We start from the raw sequence: 18,929 nt of genomic DNA, 5'->3' as shown, positions 1-18,929 counted from the left end.
TGGGGCTCAGATTGCAAGTCCATTGAGAGTTGTGGGCCCCTGGGTAGTTTTCTGGGGTAAGAAACCCCTAGGTGGAGGGCAAGGGGGCCCTCTGGGGCCCTGACTACAAGTCCTGGGAGAGAGGTTGGACCATTGGCAGCTTGCTGGGGTCAGAGACCCTTAGGTGGAGGGCAATGGGGCCCTCTGTGGCCCAGACAGCAACTCCCTGGTAAAAGGCGGGCCCCTGGGTAGCTTGCTGGGGTCAAACACCTCTAGGTGGAGGGCAAGGGGTCCAAGACTACAAGTCCAGCGAGAGAGGTGGGCCCCTGGGTAGCCTGCTGGGGTCAGAGCCCACTAGGTGGAGGGTAAAGGGGCCCTCTGGGTCCCAGACTGCAAGTGCAGGGAGAGTGGTGGGCCCATGAGTACCTTGCTTGGGTCGAGGACCCCTATGTAGAGGGCAAGGGGGCCCTCTGGAGCCCAGTTTGAAAGTACAGATAAGGAGGTGGGCCACTGGGTAGCTTGCTGGGGTCAGAGACCCCTAGGTGGAAGGCAAGGGGGGCCCTCTGGGGCTCAGACTGCAGGTCCAGAGAAGGAAGTGGGCCCCTGGGTAGCTTGCTAGGGTCAGAGACTCCTAGGTGGAGGGCAAGGGGGCACTATGGTGCCCAGACTGCAACTCCAGGGAGAAAGGTGGGCCCCTGGGTAGCTTGCAGAGGTCAGAGACCCCTAAGATGAGGGCAATGGGGCCCTCTGGGGCCCAGACTGCAAGTCCAGGGTAAAATGTTGGCCCCTGGGTAGCTTACTAGGCTCAGCGACCCCCAGCGTGGAGGATAAGGGGGCTCTCTGAGGCCCAGACTGCAAGTCCAGGGAGAGTGGGGGGCCCATGAGTAGTTTGCTTGGGTCGAGGACCGCTATGTGGAGGGCAAGGGGGCCCTCTGGAGCCCAGATTGCAAGTCCAGGGAGAAAGGTGGGCACCTAGCTAGCTTGCTTGTGTCAGAGACCCCTAGGTGGAGGGCAAGGGGGCCCTCTGTAGCCCAGACAGCAAATCCCTGGTAAAAGGTGGGCCCCTGGGTAGCTTGCTGGGGTCAGAGACCCCTAGGTGGAGGGCAATGGGGCCCTCTGGGGCCCAGACTGCAAGTCCAGGGTAAAACGTGGGCCCCTGGGTAGCTTGCTGGGATCAGCGACCCCTAGGTGGAGGACAAGGGGGCTCTCTGGGGCCCAGACTGCAAGTGCATAGAAGGTGGTAGAAACCTGGGAAACTTGCTGGGGTTAAAGACCCTTAGGTGGAGGGCAAGGGGGCCCTCTGAGACCCAGACTCCAAATCCAGGGAGCGTGGTGGGCTCCTTGGTAGCTGGCTGGGGTCAGAGACCCCTAGGTGGAGGACAAGGGGGCCCTCTGGTCCCACACTGCATGTCCAGGGAGAGTGGTGGGCCCCTAGGTAGTTTGCTAGGCTCGGAGACCACTAGTTGGAGGGCAAGGGGGCCTTCTGAGGCCCAGACTGCAAGTCCAGGGAGATTGGTGGGCCCCTAGGTAGCTTGCTGGGGACAGAGACCCCTAGGTGGAGGGCAAAGGGGCTCTCTGGGTTCTAGACATCAAGTACTGAAAAAGAGGTGGGCCCCTGGGTAGCGTGCTGGGGTCAAAGATCCCTAGGTGGCGGGCAAGGGGGCCCTCTGAGGCCCAGACTGCAAGTCCAGGGAGATAGGTGGGCCCCTGGGTAGCTTTCTGGATTCAGAGACCCCTAGGTGGAGGGTAATAGGGCCCTCTGGGGCTCAGTCTGCAAATCCAGGGAGAGTGGTGGGCCCATGAGTAGCTTGCCTGGGTCGAGGACCCCTATGTGGAGGGCAAGGGGGCTCTCTGGAGCCCAGATTGCAAGTCCAGGGAGAAAGGTGGGCCCTTAGCTAGGTTGCTTGTGTCAGAGACCCCTAGGTGGAGGGCGAGGGGGCCCTCTGTGGCCCAGACAGCAAATCCCTGGTAAATGGTGGGCCCCTGGGTAGCTTGCTGGGGTCAGAGACCCCTAGGTGAAGGACAAAGGGGCTCTCTGGGGCCCAGACTGCAGGTCCAGGGAGAGATTTGAGCCCCTAGGTAGCCTGCTGGGGTCAGAGACCACTAGGTGGATGGTAAAGGGGCCCTCTGGGTCCCAGACTGCAAGTCCAGGGAGAGTGGTGGGCCCATGAGTACCTTGCTTGGGTCGAGGACCCCTATGTGGAGGGCAAGGGGGCCCTCTGGAGCCCAGATTGCAAGTACAGAAAAGGCGGTGGGCCACAGGGTAGCTTGTTGGGGTCAGACCCCTAGGTGGAGGGCAAGGGGGGCCCTTTAGGGCCCAGACTGCAGGTCTAGGGAGTTAGGTGGGCCCCTGGTTAGCCTGCTGGGGTCAGAGACCACTAGGTGGAGGGTAAAGGAGCCACCCTGGGGCCTATTCTGCAAGTCCAGGGAGAGTGGTGGGCCAATGAGTAGTTTGATTGGGTCGAGGACGGCTATGTGGAGGGCAAGGGGGCCCTCTGGAGCCCAGATTGCAAGTCCAGGGAGAAAAGTGGGCCCCTACTTAGCTTGCTTGTGTCAGAGACCCTAGGTGGAGGGCAAGGGGGCACTCTGGGGCCCAGACTGCAAGTACAGAGAAGTGGGCCCCTGGGTAGCTTGCTGGGGTCCGAGACCTCTAGGTGGAGGGCAAAGGGGCTCACTGGGGCCCAGACTGCAAGTACAGAGAAGTGGGCCCCTGGGTAGCTTGCTGGGGTCAGAGACTCCTAGGTGGAGGGCAAGGGGGCACTCTGGGGCCCAGACTGCAACTCCAGGGAGAAAGGTGGGCCCCTGGGTAGCTTGCTGGGGTCAGAGAACCCTAAGAGAAGGGAAAGGGGGCCCTTCTGGGGCCCATACTGCAAGTCCAGGGTAAAACATGGCCCCCTGGGTAGCTTGCTGGTATCAGCGACCCCTAGGTGGAGGACAAGGGGGCTCTATGGGGCCCAGACTGCAAGTATATAGAAGGTGGTAGAACCCTGGGAAACTTGCTGGGGTTAAAGACCCTTAGGTGGAGGGCAAGGGGGCCCTCTGGGACCCAGACTCCAAGTCCAGGGAGAGAGGTGGGCCCCTGGGTAGCTGGCTGGGGTCAGAGACCCCTAGGTGGAGGGCGAGGGGGCCCTCTGGTCCCACACTGCAAGTCCAGGAAGAGTGGAGGGCCCCTAGGTAGTTTGCTAGGCTCAGAGACCCCTAGTTGGAGGGCAAGGGGGCCCTCTGAGGCCCAGACTGCAAGTCCAGGGAGAGTGTTGGTCCCCTAGGTAGCTTGCTGGGGTCAGAGACCCCTAGGTGGAGGGCAAAGGGGCTCTCTGTGTTCTAGACATCAAGTACTGAAAAAGAGGTGGGCCCCTGGGTAGCGTGCTGGGGTCAAAGATCCCTAGGTGGAGGGCAAGGGGGCCCTCTCAGGCCCAGACTGCAAGTCCAGGGAGAGAGGTGGGCCCCTGGGTAGCTTGCTTGGGTGGGTCAGGGACCCCTAGGTGGAGGGCAAGGGGGCCCTCTCAGGCCCAGACTGCAAGTCCAGGGAGAGAGGTGGGCCCCTGGGCAGCTTGCTGGAGTCAGAGACCCCTAGGTGGAGGGTAATGGATCCTCTGGGGCTCACACTGCAAGTCCAGGGACAGTGGTGAGCCCCTGAGTAGCTTGCTTGGGTCAGGGACCCTTAGGTGGAGGGCAATGGGGCCATCTGGGGCCCAGACTGCAAATCCAGAGAGAAAGGTGGGCCCCTGGGTAGCTTGCTGGGGTCAAAGACCCCTAGGTGGAGGGCAAGGGGGCACTCTGGGGCCCAGACTGCAAGTCCAGGGTAAAAGGTGGGCCCCTTTGTAGCTTGCTGGGGTCAGACACCCCTAGGTGGAGGGCAAGGGGGCCCTTTGGGTCCCAGAGTGCAAGTCCAAGGAGGGTGGTTGGTCACTAGGTGGCTTGCTGGGGGCAGGGACCCTTTAGGTCTAGTGCAAGGAGCCCTATGGGGCCCAGACTGCAAGTCCTGGGATAAAGGGTTACCCATGGGTAGCTTGCTGGGAGCAGGGACCCTTTAGTTGGAGGGCAAGGTGCCCTCTGGGGCCCAGACTGCAAGTTCTGGGATAAAGGGATGCCCACTGTTTGCTTTCAGGGGGCAGGGACCCTTTTGGTGGAGGGCAAGAGGCCCTCTGGGGCCCAGACTACAAGTCCTGGGATACATGGTGGCCCCTGGGTAGCTTGCTGGGGGCAGTGACCCCTTAGGTGGAGAGCAACGGACCCTCAGGGGCCCAGATTGCAAGTCCAGGCAGAGAGTTTGGGTCCTGGGTAGCTTGCTGGGGGCACTTCTCTCCCTGGGGCCTTTATGTGAAGTGCAAGGGGCTCTATGTAGCCCAGACTGCAAGTCCTGAAGTTAGGTATCTATCTTAGGCTATGGACATTTGGTTTATTTTTGACAGTCATGGGAAAAAGTTTTTCTTGTCCAAACTGCAAGTACACAACTGAGCTTTAAAGATGTATGCTCGAGGTGTTGTGCGCAAATGCAGAGGAGGAGAAAACACTCTGGGTGCATGTCTGAAATAGTATACTGCCCCTCTATATAGTATGTGAGTCAAGTAGTATGTCCAAATTGATTGTTTTTGCAGGTGAGTAGCATCTGGATGAACTGTACTTTTGGCAAGATTTTAAAGTGCTCATCCAAAGGAACACTTGTGTCATGTGAGAGAATTTATGTGTGAAGGGAGTCAACTGACATGGGTAGGCCATGTTATAATAATAAATGTGGAATGCAATATGTCGAAATTGCATTCATAATTCTTGCATTTTTTATTTTATATACAGCATACTTTTCTTAAGTGTTAAGTAAGCTTAAATTTAAATGTAGTTTCTACGGGAGTAGAAACTCTATGAGTTCAAGAGAAAACTGCTCAACCTGCTGGCACACCAAGGCAATGAAATCCAACCACTATGCAGCAGTCAATCCTCTGTTTGGAAAGAGACCTTCCTTTCTACTGTCCTACAAAGCAGCTGAGCTGCTCAGTGCTTCTAAAGCTCACAGTGTGGTCCAGCATAAATATATAGTGTGCAAACAGGACATGGCAATCCCAAGAGTCTGTTGGTCTCCTCTAAAGGCAGCGTTTGCAGTTTCACCACTTTAAATTGGAAATAAAGCATCAAGAACCTTACTAGGGTCTCTCAGGAATTGTTAGAGTTATTACTTTGACACAATTCAATGACTGAAAATACCAATGCATTTTGTAGCTATTAGTATAATTTGCTCATCTCCTAATGGCAGTGTGGGTTTAGGGGTTTAGCTTACTTTTAAAAAAAGTTTTTGTACAAATTAAATGGGATGAATTGATAAGAATCAGATGCTTTTCAGACAATACTTAAATAGTTAGTTTTTCTTGTTATCAGGCTGAAAAATGTTGCAACATTTTAAATATTAACTAAATTAAATTTATTAATTGTTTTACTGTTAGGCTACATTTAACTACATTTGAAACATGGAACACATAATATATTTTCTGTATTTCTGTGTGGTCAGTCTTAACATTTACATTTGTACATTTAGCAGCTGCTTTTTCCCCTATGAAAACTACAAAATGTACAAAAGGTTCTTTGAGTCAATTGAAATGAGTTTATTGATTTATTTATAACCCATCCTTAGCCTCATTCACATCACCTGATCTGTGACGACCTTAAACCCATGGGCCTGGAAACTTTTTAAATCTTCTATCTAGTGGAAGAAACGATCTCACAGAGGTATGAGTTGCTAATATACCTATATGATTTTAGTAAAAAATAAATTGAAAATCCATACACACAGTGGCAGTATTGCTTCAGTGAAGTGGGCTGTTTTTTCCTTGCAGGTGTGCATTGCATAATCTCTTCATTTGAGCATAATCACTTGATTACTGAAAGCCGGACCCTGTAATTAGATGGCAAAAAATTAACACATGGAGGCTTTTCATGTGGGATAAATAGTTTGTTCCTGTACAAGGAGTGAAAGTTGTACTAATCAATCTCACAATCTCATCTTTTCAATACTTATTAATATGCTGTGTTTTTATTTAATTATGCAGCTTGTTATTTGTAATATGTTTAACTCAGGCACTGCAGATGATACATGGAATTTATTTAAATATATGTATTTGTCTGAAGCTTTTGTTAAAAGTGACATTTTATTGCACTGAAGGCACACATTTGACGAGTTTTTGCTTTCCAAAACCACAACGTTAGACTTGCTAGCCACATGCTCTATTTTTATTTATTGATTGATTGTGCAATTTTGACATGAAAGATGTACATTTTTAAAACTACTGTAGTAGTATAACATTCCAAACTGATGACAATCATTTGTTGCTACAGTAGTGTCTTTCAAAGCTCTCTTTCTTTTATCAATGTTATACATTTTCAGTCAGCATAATCATTATTTCAAGGAATCTTTGCAATGTGTAATGAGACTACTCATATTATTGTGCTAGGCAAAAGTTTGATCTCGTTTCAGTTAAGTAGTTTTAGCATTTAGCTAACAATTAAAGATACACGATTCAAAACAATAATTTTATAGACTACAATTGCCTTAATTTGTAACTGGCATAAAAACCCTACAATTTGAAATACCTTATGTCCAGTGAAACAAAAAGTGTTATGTAGAAATGACAGTCATTAGGCAGTATGCAGAACTTTGCTCCCAATACAGTAAATGCTCTCTCGGTTCACCTTTTCAGAGTTATTTACAGCAGTTTGTCAGACTCTACCATGATATAGCATCAATTTACAATCGCACATGCCATGATGTGATGTAAATTATAGTATTTAATCCTATATGTTACATTTTTATGTTTAGTCTACATACATATTATTGATGCAAAATATATCACCATAACTTTTTTTTATTGTTGTCTATCTATCTAATAATAAATATGGAAAATTAGGATTTTACTTTTCAGATATGTGCTGCAGGCCATAAAATTTTATTGGCAATTAAACTATTTTAAAAATAAGATCAGTTGTTCAATGTTTTTGTTTTTGTAATCAGGTTAGTAACATTCTCATTTGGCTTATACAAGTTAGCAACTTTCAAATATATAGAGTTATTAATTTTTACTTACATTTTCATGTTGGCTCAATTTAAATGCATACATTTTCACATTCTTTCTTCAGGAATTTTATTTGTATGTATTTTTTTCTCTTACATCATGCTAAAAAAACATAAATAAAATAAAACATTTTGATGATCTGATTTGAGAGAGTCCAAACCAATTTGACACTAATGTATTAAAAATGCGTGCTTTATTGAAAAAAAAAAAAAAAGTGGTATCGTTTACTTAATTTGTCTCAAAAGGAGCTTTTCTGATAAAATACATAAGTTCAGCAATTCAGATCCCATTATTAATCATGAAGCAACTTGCACCTTGATTATATTTCTAAGAACTGTTAAAGTGGTAAATGTTGCATCACTATTTTTTTATGTAATCTGGACCTGGTAAGACAAATGAGATTGTTGTCATCATTGGCAGTTAATTTCTCCTGCAATATTACTGTAGAGATCTATAGCACCAGGATATTGGTTTTCTTGCCCCATCCGCAAGCATTTAGATGAAATTAAAAGTGAAACACATTCATAAACAGTCACATTTCTTATTTTATTTTTTATGTGTATTTATTGTATGTTGCATTTTCTGCTTGCAGGTATTGAAAGATGAATCAACAAGTCAGAAAGGATCTTTTAAGGTGACCATTAATCAGATGGATCATGGATCAACTTTACAATGTGGCCGTCGAGGAAAGACAAGCAAAAGAATAAAACGAGTTTAAATATATAATTGTAACATCAGCTGTTTGTTTAACCAATTAGCAGGGCCAGACTGAATCTGACGACGTTCTTTGCTACTTCTGCAGAGAATTTTGGTAAAAATCTGTGGATTTCTGTGGAATTATTTCGGGAGTATCCAGCTTAATATATTAAATAAAAAAGAATAAATTACTGAATAAAAACTGAATAAATTCAGATTTACACATTTACTAAATGTAAATAAACAGAATTAATAATGGGCTAAAAATCTGCGCATTTCTGCGGAAAATCTGCGGAATTCTGCATGTGCAGATTCCGTATGGTCCTACCAATCAGAAATGAGTTGTTGGTCAAAATCGGAACCACTGCTTGTTTTATTTGAATTTAATTACAGATTAAGCATTTGAGTATTAAAATAATAGCAACTCCTCAGTTTTCAGAGTTGAAGTTCAGTTCAGTGTGGTTTAATTTTCACTGCTGAATGTCCAAAAACTGTAAAGCAAATTCATCGATGGGCAGTCCAAATCAAGCAAGCCAGTGGTAAGGAACAAAACTTCACCAATTGACGAAAGTGAAGGGAGAAAAAAAAAAAAAATAAGAAAAACCAGGCTCAGTTGGGCACGACCATTTCTCCTCTGGCCAAGCTTATTGTGCAGAGCTGCAATTTAGGTACTAGAGAAAGCTGGGCGTCCATCATGGACAAGTTTTATGCTTTGAATCACAAATATTATAATGATAAATTTCAGTTTATATTCAGTTTTCTGAATGTTTTCTGTAAAATTATATATATATATATATATATATATATATATATATATATATATATATATATATATATATATATATATATATATATATAAATAATTTTTTTTTTTTTTTTTTTAAGGTGCAGTGTTTACACAAACTAATACTGCATGCTAATATTATCTCTTAAAACTGGTTGCTTGTTTATTATGGTCTCATCAAAACACCGTGCTGGTTATGCTATGATTGTTCTAGTGTGCAGGTCTTCAACGCTTTACAGAAGTTATAATCTTTGTAAGTAGCCATTTTAAATTTGCGCTTATTGCTTCAGTGGACTTTCTAGCATGGGTTGTTACTCAAAGGTAAATGGAGCCGCATAGTGTAATTTACTCTGCTTGTTGCTGTTCTGCAAGACTGCTTTCTCGGCTGCTTTGCGTCTTAACAAAACCACTTTAGAGAGAATAGCTATAGCGTGTACAGAATAAGCTGAACAAGCACTTCACTGCATTTCCTCCTATAACTTGATATATGCACTGTTAAGCTGGACATTTTTAGCATTTCCATGTCTTGATGGACAATTTTTTTTTTTTTTTTGTTTATAACAGTTTTAACAAAATTACTCTGTCTTTTTTCCTTATTGAAATATTAAAGACCCTAATTTTTCCATTTATAAGAACTGTCATACATAAAAAGCACTATATATTAAATAAACTTTTTATTTACAGCACATAACAAACAGCATGTTATGAAACCTAAAAAAGTGAGACCTTTGTTGACTTTATAGGTTGTTGAAGAAAGCTTGTGGAATGAATGGTTTTTATATTAAAAAAATGAGAAGTTGAGGCTATTGTTATATGTCATATAAAAAACAAATGCTTTTAAAGATTTATATTTAATGAATGGATAGATATGCATTTTCTAATGAATATCTTTAAACTAAGGATTCAATACATCATTAATGAAAGGCTTTTCAATACTGGATGAATCAGAATTATCTTTACTAGATGAATCAGCATTTTCAAAATGATTTCTTAAAAACATTGTTTAAAAACTCTCACAAAAGACGTGTTTCATTACTGGATGAATCAGCATTTTTGAATAAATCACTTAAACTATTATTCAATATTTTACACAAAAGACTTGTTTTATTAGTTTATGAATCATCATTTGAGCACATTTTTCTAAGTAGTGATTTAATCCATCACTCACAAAAAAACATTTTCACTACTGATGAATCAGCATTTTTGAATGAATCACTTAAACGTATCTTTCAATATCTCACAAAAGACTTTTCATTACTGGATAAATTAGCATTTCCGAATGAATCTTTTAAATTAATTATTCAGTTCATCCCTCACAAAAGATGTTTTCATTTCTGATGAATCAGTATTTGGAATGAACCTCTTAAACTAATTATTCAATTCATTATTCACAAAAGTTTTTTTTTTTTTTATTGCTGGATGAATCAGCATTTTTGAATGAATCGCTTAAACTATTATTCAATATTTTAATCAAAAGACTTGTTTTATTAGTGAATGAATCATCAGTTTTTTTAAATAAATCTTTTAAACTTATGATTTAAACCATAACTCACAAAAAAAAAAAAAAAAAAAAAAACATTTTCGCTTAAACATTATTCTATATCTCACTTACAAAAGACTTTTCATTACTGGATAAATCAGCATTTTTGAATAAACCTCTTAAACTAATGATTCAATATCTCACTCATAAAATATTTGTTTTATTACTGGACGAATCAGCATTTTCAATGAAACTCTTAAAGTAATTATTCAGTCCATTACTCAAAAAAAAAAAAAAAAAAAAATTCATTACTGATAATTAAGTATTTTGAATGAACCTCTTAAACTGATCATTAAGTTCATTATCCACAAAAGACTTTTAATTGCGGAATGAATTAGCATTTTGAACAAATCTCCTAAACTAATTATTTAATATCGCACTCACAAAAGGCTGTATATTGCTGGATGAATCATCTTTAAAAAAATAAAATAAAATAATCACCTAAACTATTATTTAAGATCTCACTCACAAATGTGTTTTATTACTGGATGAATTAGCATTTTTGAATGAATCTCTTAAACTAATGATTCAATCCATCAATCACAAAAGACTTTTCATTACTGCATGAATTAGCATTTTTAAATGAATCTCTCAAACTAATTATTCAATATCACACTTACAAAATTCTGTTTTATTTCTGGATGATTCAACATTTTTTTATTGAATCTCGTAAAATAATTATTCAATATCTCACTCAGAAGATTTGTTTTATTACTGGATGAATCAGCATTTTTAATAAACAAATTATTTAAAATCCCACAAGAGATTTTTTATTACTGAATGAATCAGCATTTTTGAATGAATGTCTTAATTAAATTATTCAATAACTGACTAACTGAGATGCCTTTCATTACTGGATGAATCCACATTTTTTTTTATTAACCTAATGTTTCAATAAATCACTCAAAAGACTTGTTTAATTATTGGATAAATCAACATTTTTGAATTAATCTTTTAAATGAATGATTTATTAACTAATTTATAAAAGACGCAAACATAAGTGGAAAGTTGATGGCTGCTCTTAGTAATAACAATGATTTTTGAATTAATGCAGTTCTTACCTTCACAATCAAAATGGTTTTGTGATGTTGGTGACATCTCTTTCCATCAGTTATTCTGCCATGTCATCTCCTGGTCTGACAACTAACAAAAACCAAAAAGCAAACATTGAATATAAATAAACAAAAAACAAGCAAAACATTACAAAAAATAAACAAACATTTAATGGATTATAAATGAATGCACATAGTTTTAGAAATAAATACAAAAATTAATAAAACAAATACATGGACGTCATAATAAAAATAATAATGAAATACACGTGTAAAGAATAAATACACTATTAGTAAAAAATTATTCAACATTACATATTTTCTTATTCACTGCATAAATTGGCTCTAGCTAATAGTAGACCTACAGAATTCAGTATGACAGTGACATTTTTTTTTACTTTTTGTTCAGAACAAAAAGAAAGAAAAAAAAAACATTTAGACATCCACCATAAACAATTTCGTCTGAGATGTATAAAAATTAATAGCTTAATATCTAAAAATTAAAATTGATTATGAATTTGCTTATGCAATGCTTATATTAATTATATAAAACGGGGGAAATGGTTCTGTTTTGGTTTAAACATGCATTTAGAAAAAGAAAAGATGTTAATAGTTATAGATTATAAATATAAAAATTCAGAATTATTAAAAAAAAAAATTAAACAATAGTCTGGTTTCAAACAATAGGCCTATAGCAAATAAAAGTGATCATAGCTAATAAACTAATACAGGATAAAAGCGCAGACTATTAAATGTTAACTCTTTCAAGCATCTGTACAATAAAAAAGCACGATTTATTAACGCTCTAATTCCTTCACATCCCCCCTCCCCACCCCCATAGAGCCCTCAGCTTTATCTTCCTCCTATACTGCAGAGTCGAACTGCGCAGCTGCAGCTTGAGCCGCACTGACACCGCAGACAAAATGGCAATGGATAATTTCATATTTGCGCAATGCATCCTCTACTTTTTAGCCTTCGTGTTTGCTTTCATAGCTATAGTACCTCTGTCGGAGAACACGGAGGATTTTCGGGGCAAATGTCTGCTTTTCACGCGGGGGATGTGGCAGAACGAGAACATCACCGTGTCGAAACAGCGCTTCATCATTGAGGAATGGGGACCACAGTCATCATGCAGCTTCATCACCGCGGTCGCCATCGCGTCGCTCATCCTGTCCGCTGTTCAAGCCTGGAGGTTGCTCTTCTTCATCTGCAAAGGCCACGACGAGTGAGGAATTGATCATTTTGATTTGTTATGCTTTTGAATTTGTTGTCTCACATGTGTTTGACCCATGTCGGTTCGGTGAATGAGATTCGGTCCGGTGAATGAGATTCGGTCCGGTGAATAATTATTATAAGGATATTACTTTGTGTTGTTATAATAAACTAGCGTAATTTGGAATTTGCATCGTTTAAAAAGGTTTAACAGTAATAACTGTAACTGAATCAAAAATTTATATAAGTGTTCACATCAAAAAGGAAAAAAAAATTAACTAGCATCTTAAATTTTCCTTTTTTTTCTCTCAGCTTACTATGCGTATGTTTAGTTATTCAAAGTAAATAGAGATCAAATATTAATTTTCCATAAATGTGAACTTAACAGAAGCCTGAGAAAAAGAAAATGCTACTTCATTTTTGTAGAAAATTCCAGATGGAGCTTAGAATTTTTATTTTATGCATCTTTTGCAACTCTCCATTTACTGTATAATTAAATAGAGGTAAAGTTGGTTTTATATTCGCACATTCGTTCTTTTAGAAGTCCATATGTTGTTTACCATGTTACTTTGAATATTCGATCTGAATTAGCATGAAAGTATGACTTCTAAACAACATTAGCACTATCTAATTCACTTTGAACAATGCTGTACTTTGATGGTCATTTACTGCTAATATGATTTCCCTATTTACAATTGGCAAAGAATACTTTTCTGAAGTTATATTATTAAGGAGAATGTCTGAATATCCCAATATAAAACCAACTTTACCTCTATTACAGTTAAAGGGAAAAAAATCCATCTTGTAAAATTGATTTTTACAATTTATTTATTTATTTATTAATTTATTTTAAGTTGTTTAACATTAATAATTTTTTTTCATACATAATTAACGGATCCAAAATCAAACAAAAAGTGCTCGGGGGTAACCTAAATAATTCTCAGTCCAAGGCACCTTGAAAAATGCGGAAAAAAATATTAGCAAGTCTTTACTGACATGGCTATTCTTTTAAACCGCACCATGTAAATAAAAGAGGGACCGTTTTATGGAACATACATGCCAATAAAGGCTAATGTCTTTTGTCTTTGACATGATACTGCCTTAAAATTGGGATAAGGCAGGTAATTGGACAACAGTGGTTAGTAAAAAAAAAAAATAATAATAATATAAGACCCAATTGCAAGTAACAGTTTATTTTGGATAAACAGAAGAGCTGGTAGATCGAAGGCTGGTGGTAACAGGTGAGTGACACAAAGGATCAGAGTGACACAATAAACAGAGCTGGAGCATTTAACAGATGCGAGCAGCCGTCAACAGAGAACATCAAAGTCATCAACTGAGAGGATCAAAACTCCATGGGCAAATCATCAGCTCACTCACCACCAGCGATTCAAAGTCGAGAGCCTGACAGGACACAGAACACCGTGAGAACCATAAACTGACAAAGTGAGCCAGGAACGCTGAACATACATAACTTTAGACGCAGTAAATGCGCTGCACCTGTGGTGCACTGATTATCAGCTGAACGGTGCTAAGCGACGGCATGAGCCGGAGACAGCGATCACGTGACCGCCTAGCTGATGACATGTAAACACAACTGACAGACACGCGACTCCCACACAGACACAGAGACAAGCGCAGCCACTCTAAAACATACACGCCTCATGCGCACAGATAAACAGTTACACATACGCAGACACATCATAGAAGTAAAATGTAAAATAAAATGGAAAGAATTTGTGCAGAATAGTCATTCATTTTCTTTTTTGGCTTAGTGCCTTTATTAATCAGAGGTCACCACAATGGAATGAACCACCAACTTTTCCAGTATATGTTTTACGCAGCGGATGCCCTTCCGCCTGCAATCCAACAATGGGAAACTAGTTGAAAATATGGCAATTCAAAATTATCACTTTTATAAACACTTTTAAGGCAATTTTATCCAAATTTTTATTCATTTTTTCTAATGTACCGAACAGGAACAATAGTTTTGGAACAACCATTTCATGACAATCATAATGCATATATGATGATCCCCCATGTTATGTTGTTTCTTATAAAAGATGTTAAGTCATGCATCTAAAGGGAAAGGCCACAAGTGCTGTAAAATGATAGTAGCTAACTTATGACTCCTAACAATCGCATCAATGCCTGTTTGCATCAACATGCATCATGCCAGTGACATCAAACATTATTTGTTGTTGTACATCTCATAATCAGTTGTGACACATTTTTTAATGATTTCAAAACACATAAACATTGTAAGAAATAATTGTGTGGGCCACTTTTAGGGTATTTTTTATGTTGTATAAATCCCATGCTCTTTCCATTTTATGAAAAAAAAACAAAAAAACATCTTAACATTTATATGAAACAAGATAAAACAGTACTGATTTGAAACATCCGGACTGTGAGAAAATGATCATTTTTGTCTCTTACCTTTGTTCATACAGCTCAATCTTCAATGCTTTCCTGAACCTGCTCATCAGCACGTTTGTAGTGTTTGCCGTGTTTCTGTCCAGCACAATAGTCAGCGTGGGTTTCAATCTATGGTGTGATGCCATCACAGAAGGAGGCAGTATGCATAGCAGGTAAACGCCATTTGCTGCTTTCACTGTGTATGCATGCACTGTAGATAATAGCACTAATATCAAAATACTAGCAAGATAGATACTTTTAAAGAAAAAGCTTTTTTTTCTCAATTTTTTTAAAATCCATTTAGCTAAACTCGGGGTCTGTCTGTGTGGCTAAGTGCTCTACTTTCACTTTAGCATAACATTCAAGGAATTTTGCTGCCGTACCATGGCTCCAGCAGGCACCATAATATTGCAAAGAGCCTTAAAATAGTTCAGCCCTAGACTTGCACCACCAGATAGAATCTGTGTGATATTGTGCCTACTGCAGCCATGGAATGGCAGCAAAGTTCCTTAATTATTTGCTGGAATGAGAGTATATTTCCTTGACATATCAACCTAGAAAATAGCAACTTTTCATTTCCTGTCTGTCTTAGTACACAATAGTTACAGAGATCAAGTTTTTATGAGGCCATTATAGAAACTCTTTGGTCATTTTTAACCGAGATGCTACTTGTCAGATCTGATTCAATTATTTAGGCTAAGCTAAGCTAAGCTAAGCTAAGAGTGACATGAAGATCAGCTGACTGGAATAAAAACTGGTAAAGAAACTGAAATAAAAACTGGTAAAACTGTTTAACTCTAGGGAAGTTAAGCCCAATTCCAAAAAAGTGTTCACTTAAACTGACTTTATAGGATGGAAAGTGCCCCAATTAACTATGTAGGCCTCTTTATCCTCTGTTAGAGTAGAGCTGGTGTCATTGAAATTAGCATTTCAATGGGGCATTTATGGCTTGGTTCACTTTAATGACAAGTTGTTTCATTGTCCCTAGGCTGCTGCAGTGTTTGAATATACAGCCAGAGTTTGTCTAACAAGCTTTAAGCTTTGAGGAAAAGCTTAATACTGATATATGCTGATTCTTTAGATGCCTGTGAATTATATATAACTTTGACTACTGTCAATTTCTAGCTGCGAGGACCTTCAGGACACTGATCTGGAACTAGGATTGGACAACTCTGCGTTTTATGACCAGTTTGCCATTGCACAGGTATGTAAGTTAAATAATTATATCATGATAATTTAAGCTGAATGCATGATTCAACAGGCATATACATTCATATAAGTGTATTGGGAGTCTTTAAGGTAAAACTTTCAGGGCAAAATGTCCCCAGTAAATACACATTAAAAATCTATTATTAAAAATATTATGTTGTGTTATGATTACCAGTGGCGTTGCCGTTGCAGACTGGTCATTCACTTGAACTACATAACCCTTCATGTCTTGCAGTCACACACCAGTTTCAGTTCAACTTCTGATTACATACTAGGGCTGCTCGATTATGGAAAAAATTATAATCACGATTATTTTGGTCATAATTGTTATCACGATTATTTAAAAAGATTATCAGTGGAATTCAAAATTATTCGCCCTTCTGTGACTTTATTTTTATATATCAATATTTTTCAAATGATGTTTACCAGAGGAATTGTTCACAGTATTTCCTATAATATTTTTTTTTTCTTCTGAGAAAAGGCTTATTTGTTTTATTTCACCTAATAAAAGCAGGTTTAAATATTTTGAAATCTATTTTAATAGCTCAATATTATTAGTCCCCTTAAGCAATATATGTTTTTAATTGTCAGCAGAAGAAACTCTGTTATACAGTGGCTTGCCTATTTACCCTAATTAAGCCTTTGAATGTCACTTTAAGCTGAATACTAGTATATTGAAATCTATATCTAGTAAAATATGATGTGCTGTCATCATAGTAAAGATAAAAGAAACACTGTCACTTTAAGAATAGTGTGGCTCTGATATGGTTTCTCTTTCACATGTCTTTTGATTCTCAACTTGTTTGTTTATTACACAAATGAGGGTTGATATGAATAATCACTATACACCAGGCTCTGACACAAATGTGCATGTATTTGACCATTAAAGCGCTCGCATTAAGGTGGCGTTAGATGTGTAAGGTCTGCTCGTCTCTGGATAAGTGCGGGGCGCACACACACACACACACACACACACACACACACACGCACGCACGCACGCACGCACGCACGCACACACACACACACACACACACAAACACACACACACACACACACACACACACACACACTACCTGTCCGAGGCTAAGTGCGGCGCGCACACACACACAACAGCACGTGCTCTTTTGCGCTTTTAAAAATATGAATGATGCGCATACCGTGCTGCAAACGTTACATTACAGCACATGCTTTTAGTCATGTTCACGTGGAACTGAGCTTTGAAGAGCAAAAAATGTGTACAACTGGAAAGGGAGTGGTATATGGAATAATCGTTTATCTCGATTAATGGTTTTTCATAATTGTTAGAAGACAAAATTGAAATCAAACCGGATTTTCGATTAATTGCAGAGCCCTATTACACACCACTGTTGACTATCAATACTGAACTGGAAAGTACAGCTGTGTGTAATCAGAAAGTGAACTGAAACTGGTGTGTGACTGCAGGGCATGATGGGATATGTATCTTTTAACTCCCATATAATTTGTTAACCTCCAAATAAAACCACATTTAAAGTTTGTCTTGATGAAATTAAATGTTCTTGCTTCTGTTGGCACTTTGCCTATGGACCCTTTTCACATTTCTGGGCTTCTCAGCAGCGGAAGTCATCACAGTTGTGTAAACTTGGAGTGCAGTAAATGGAAGCAAACAACAAAGAATTTTTTTTTGCAATCCCATTTGCTGAAATAATAAAATAAAAATTCCACAATGGCTTTATTAAGACGTTCAGAAAAAATAAAAAAAAATGTGCATGACTGATAACTGCAGCCAGAAGAGAGAAAAACGTCATACTTACTGTCCTGTCTAAAAATTTAGACAGGACATTTGGAATTTGATGTAAAGATGATATAATACATACATGAATACATACAAATATACATATATATATATATATATATATATATATATATATATATATATATATATAAATTTTTTTTTTTTTTCAAAATTGAAATTTCAAAAGGTTCCAAAGGGTTAAGATTATGATGAGATGCTAAACGTGTTACAACAGTCTTATGAAAAGGGTCCATTATAACTAATTATAATAAACAACCCACTCACACCTTCTTTACTCCTTTTAGTTTGGTTTATGGGCGGCCTGGCTGACTTGGCTCGGCATCACCATCGTGGCCTTTCTGAAGGTCTACCATAACTACCGTCAAGAGGATCTGGTTGACAGCTTAATCCACGAGAAAGAATTCCTACTCGGACGCTCTTCACGTCGCGGCTCTGATGTGGTACACGACAAAAGTGGCATGATATGATCAACTCAACATTTTGCAATCCTAGAAAATTCCTACTGAGATGTACGACATTTTTAAGTAAAATGCATTCATACGCTTCTCCATTTGGTTCTTGAACTATGGTCTTTGAACTGTTGGTGGACGCTATGTGAGCTGAACTGAACCAAATGCTTATGAATGACATTTTATTTGAGCTTTATTTGAACAATGTCTGAGAATGCACTTTATTGTTCAGAGGTCACAGATTATTTACAGACAACATTTTTGAATGTTGAGCTTAAAAAACGAGACTCTGAAAAAATCAAGCAGTGAACATATTTATGGGGTAGTTAACCCCCCAAAAAATTACAATTCTGTCATTATGTGGTTCCAAAACCATAAGACATTCCAGAAGATTTAAGTGATTTCCTATAACCAAGATTCCATTAAAGCTTTCAAGCTGAGACATTTCATGAATATGACTTCAAAGTAACTCTAAAGGATTTTCTAAGTGTTTAGAAGTTTCAGTTTGCTTCATATGATGCATAGGTTCATTTTTTTGGCTTTAATTCACATTCAAACATTAATTACATGTGTCAAACATACATTAAGTGTGTTTGTGGGACATGTAAGCTTATTGACTCTTATTATTGCTTTAAGCAAATACATTTTAGCTTCTGTTTATCATATATGATGTGCATCTATGAATTTCTATGTATAAAAGCCTACATGAAATGCTATAAACTGACTATGTCTTGGAC

General features: G+C 39.4%; 1 protein-coding gene across 1 annotated transcript; it reads left to right on the top strand.

Annotated features, from left to right (window-relative positions):
- The first annotated feature begins 11,981 nt into the window (after positions 1–11,981).
- On the top strand, positions 11,982–18,929 carry tmem179ab (transmembrane protein 179a, genome duplicate B). Its single transcript, XM_003200379.7, has 4 exons — positions 11,982–12,334; positions 14,775–14,912; positions 15,865–15,943; positions 18,028–18,929. Exons 1-4 carry the CDS (start codon positions 12,033–12,035, stop codon positions 18,208–18,210), a joined length of 702 nt encoding a protein of 233 aa, XP_003200427.1. The 5' UTR covers positions 11,982–12,032; the 3' UTR covers positions 18,211–18,929.

Source organism: Danio rerio, chromosome 17 (assembly GCF_049306965.1).
Source record: "Danio rerio strain Tuebingen ecotype United States chromosome 17, GRCz12tu, whole genome shotgun sequence".
In the NCBI taxonomy this organism is placed as follows: domain Eukaryota; kingdom Metazoa; phylum Chordata; class Actinopteri; order Cypriniformes; family Danionidae; genus Danio; species Danio rerio.
This window is presented reverse-complemented; position numbering and strand designations above follow the sequence as displayed.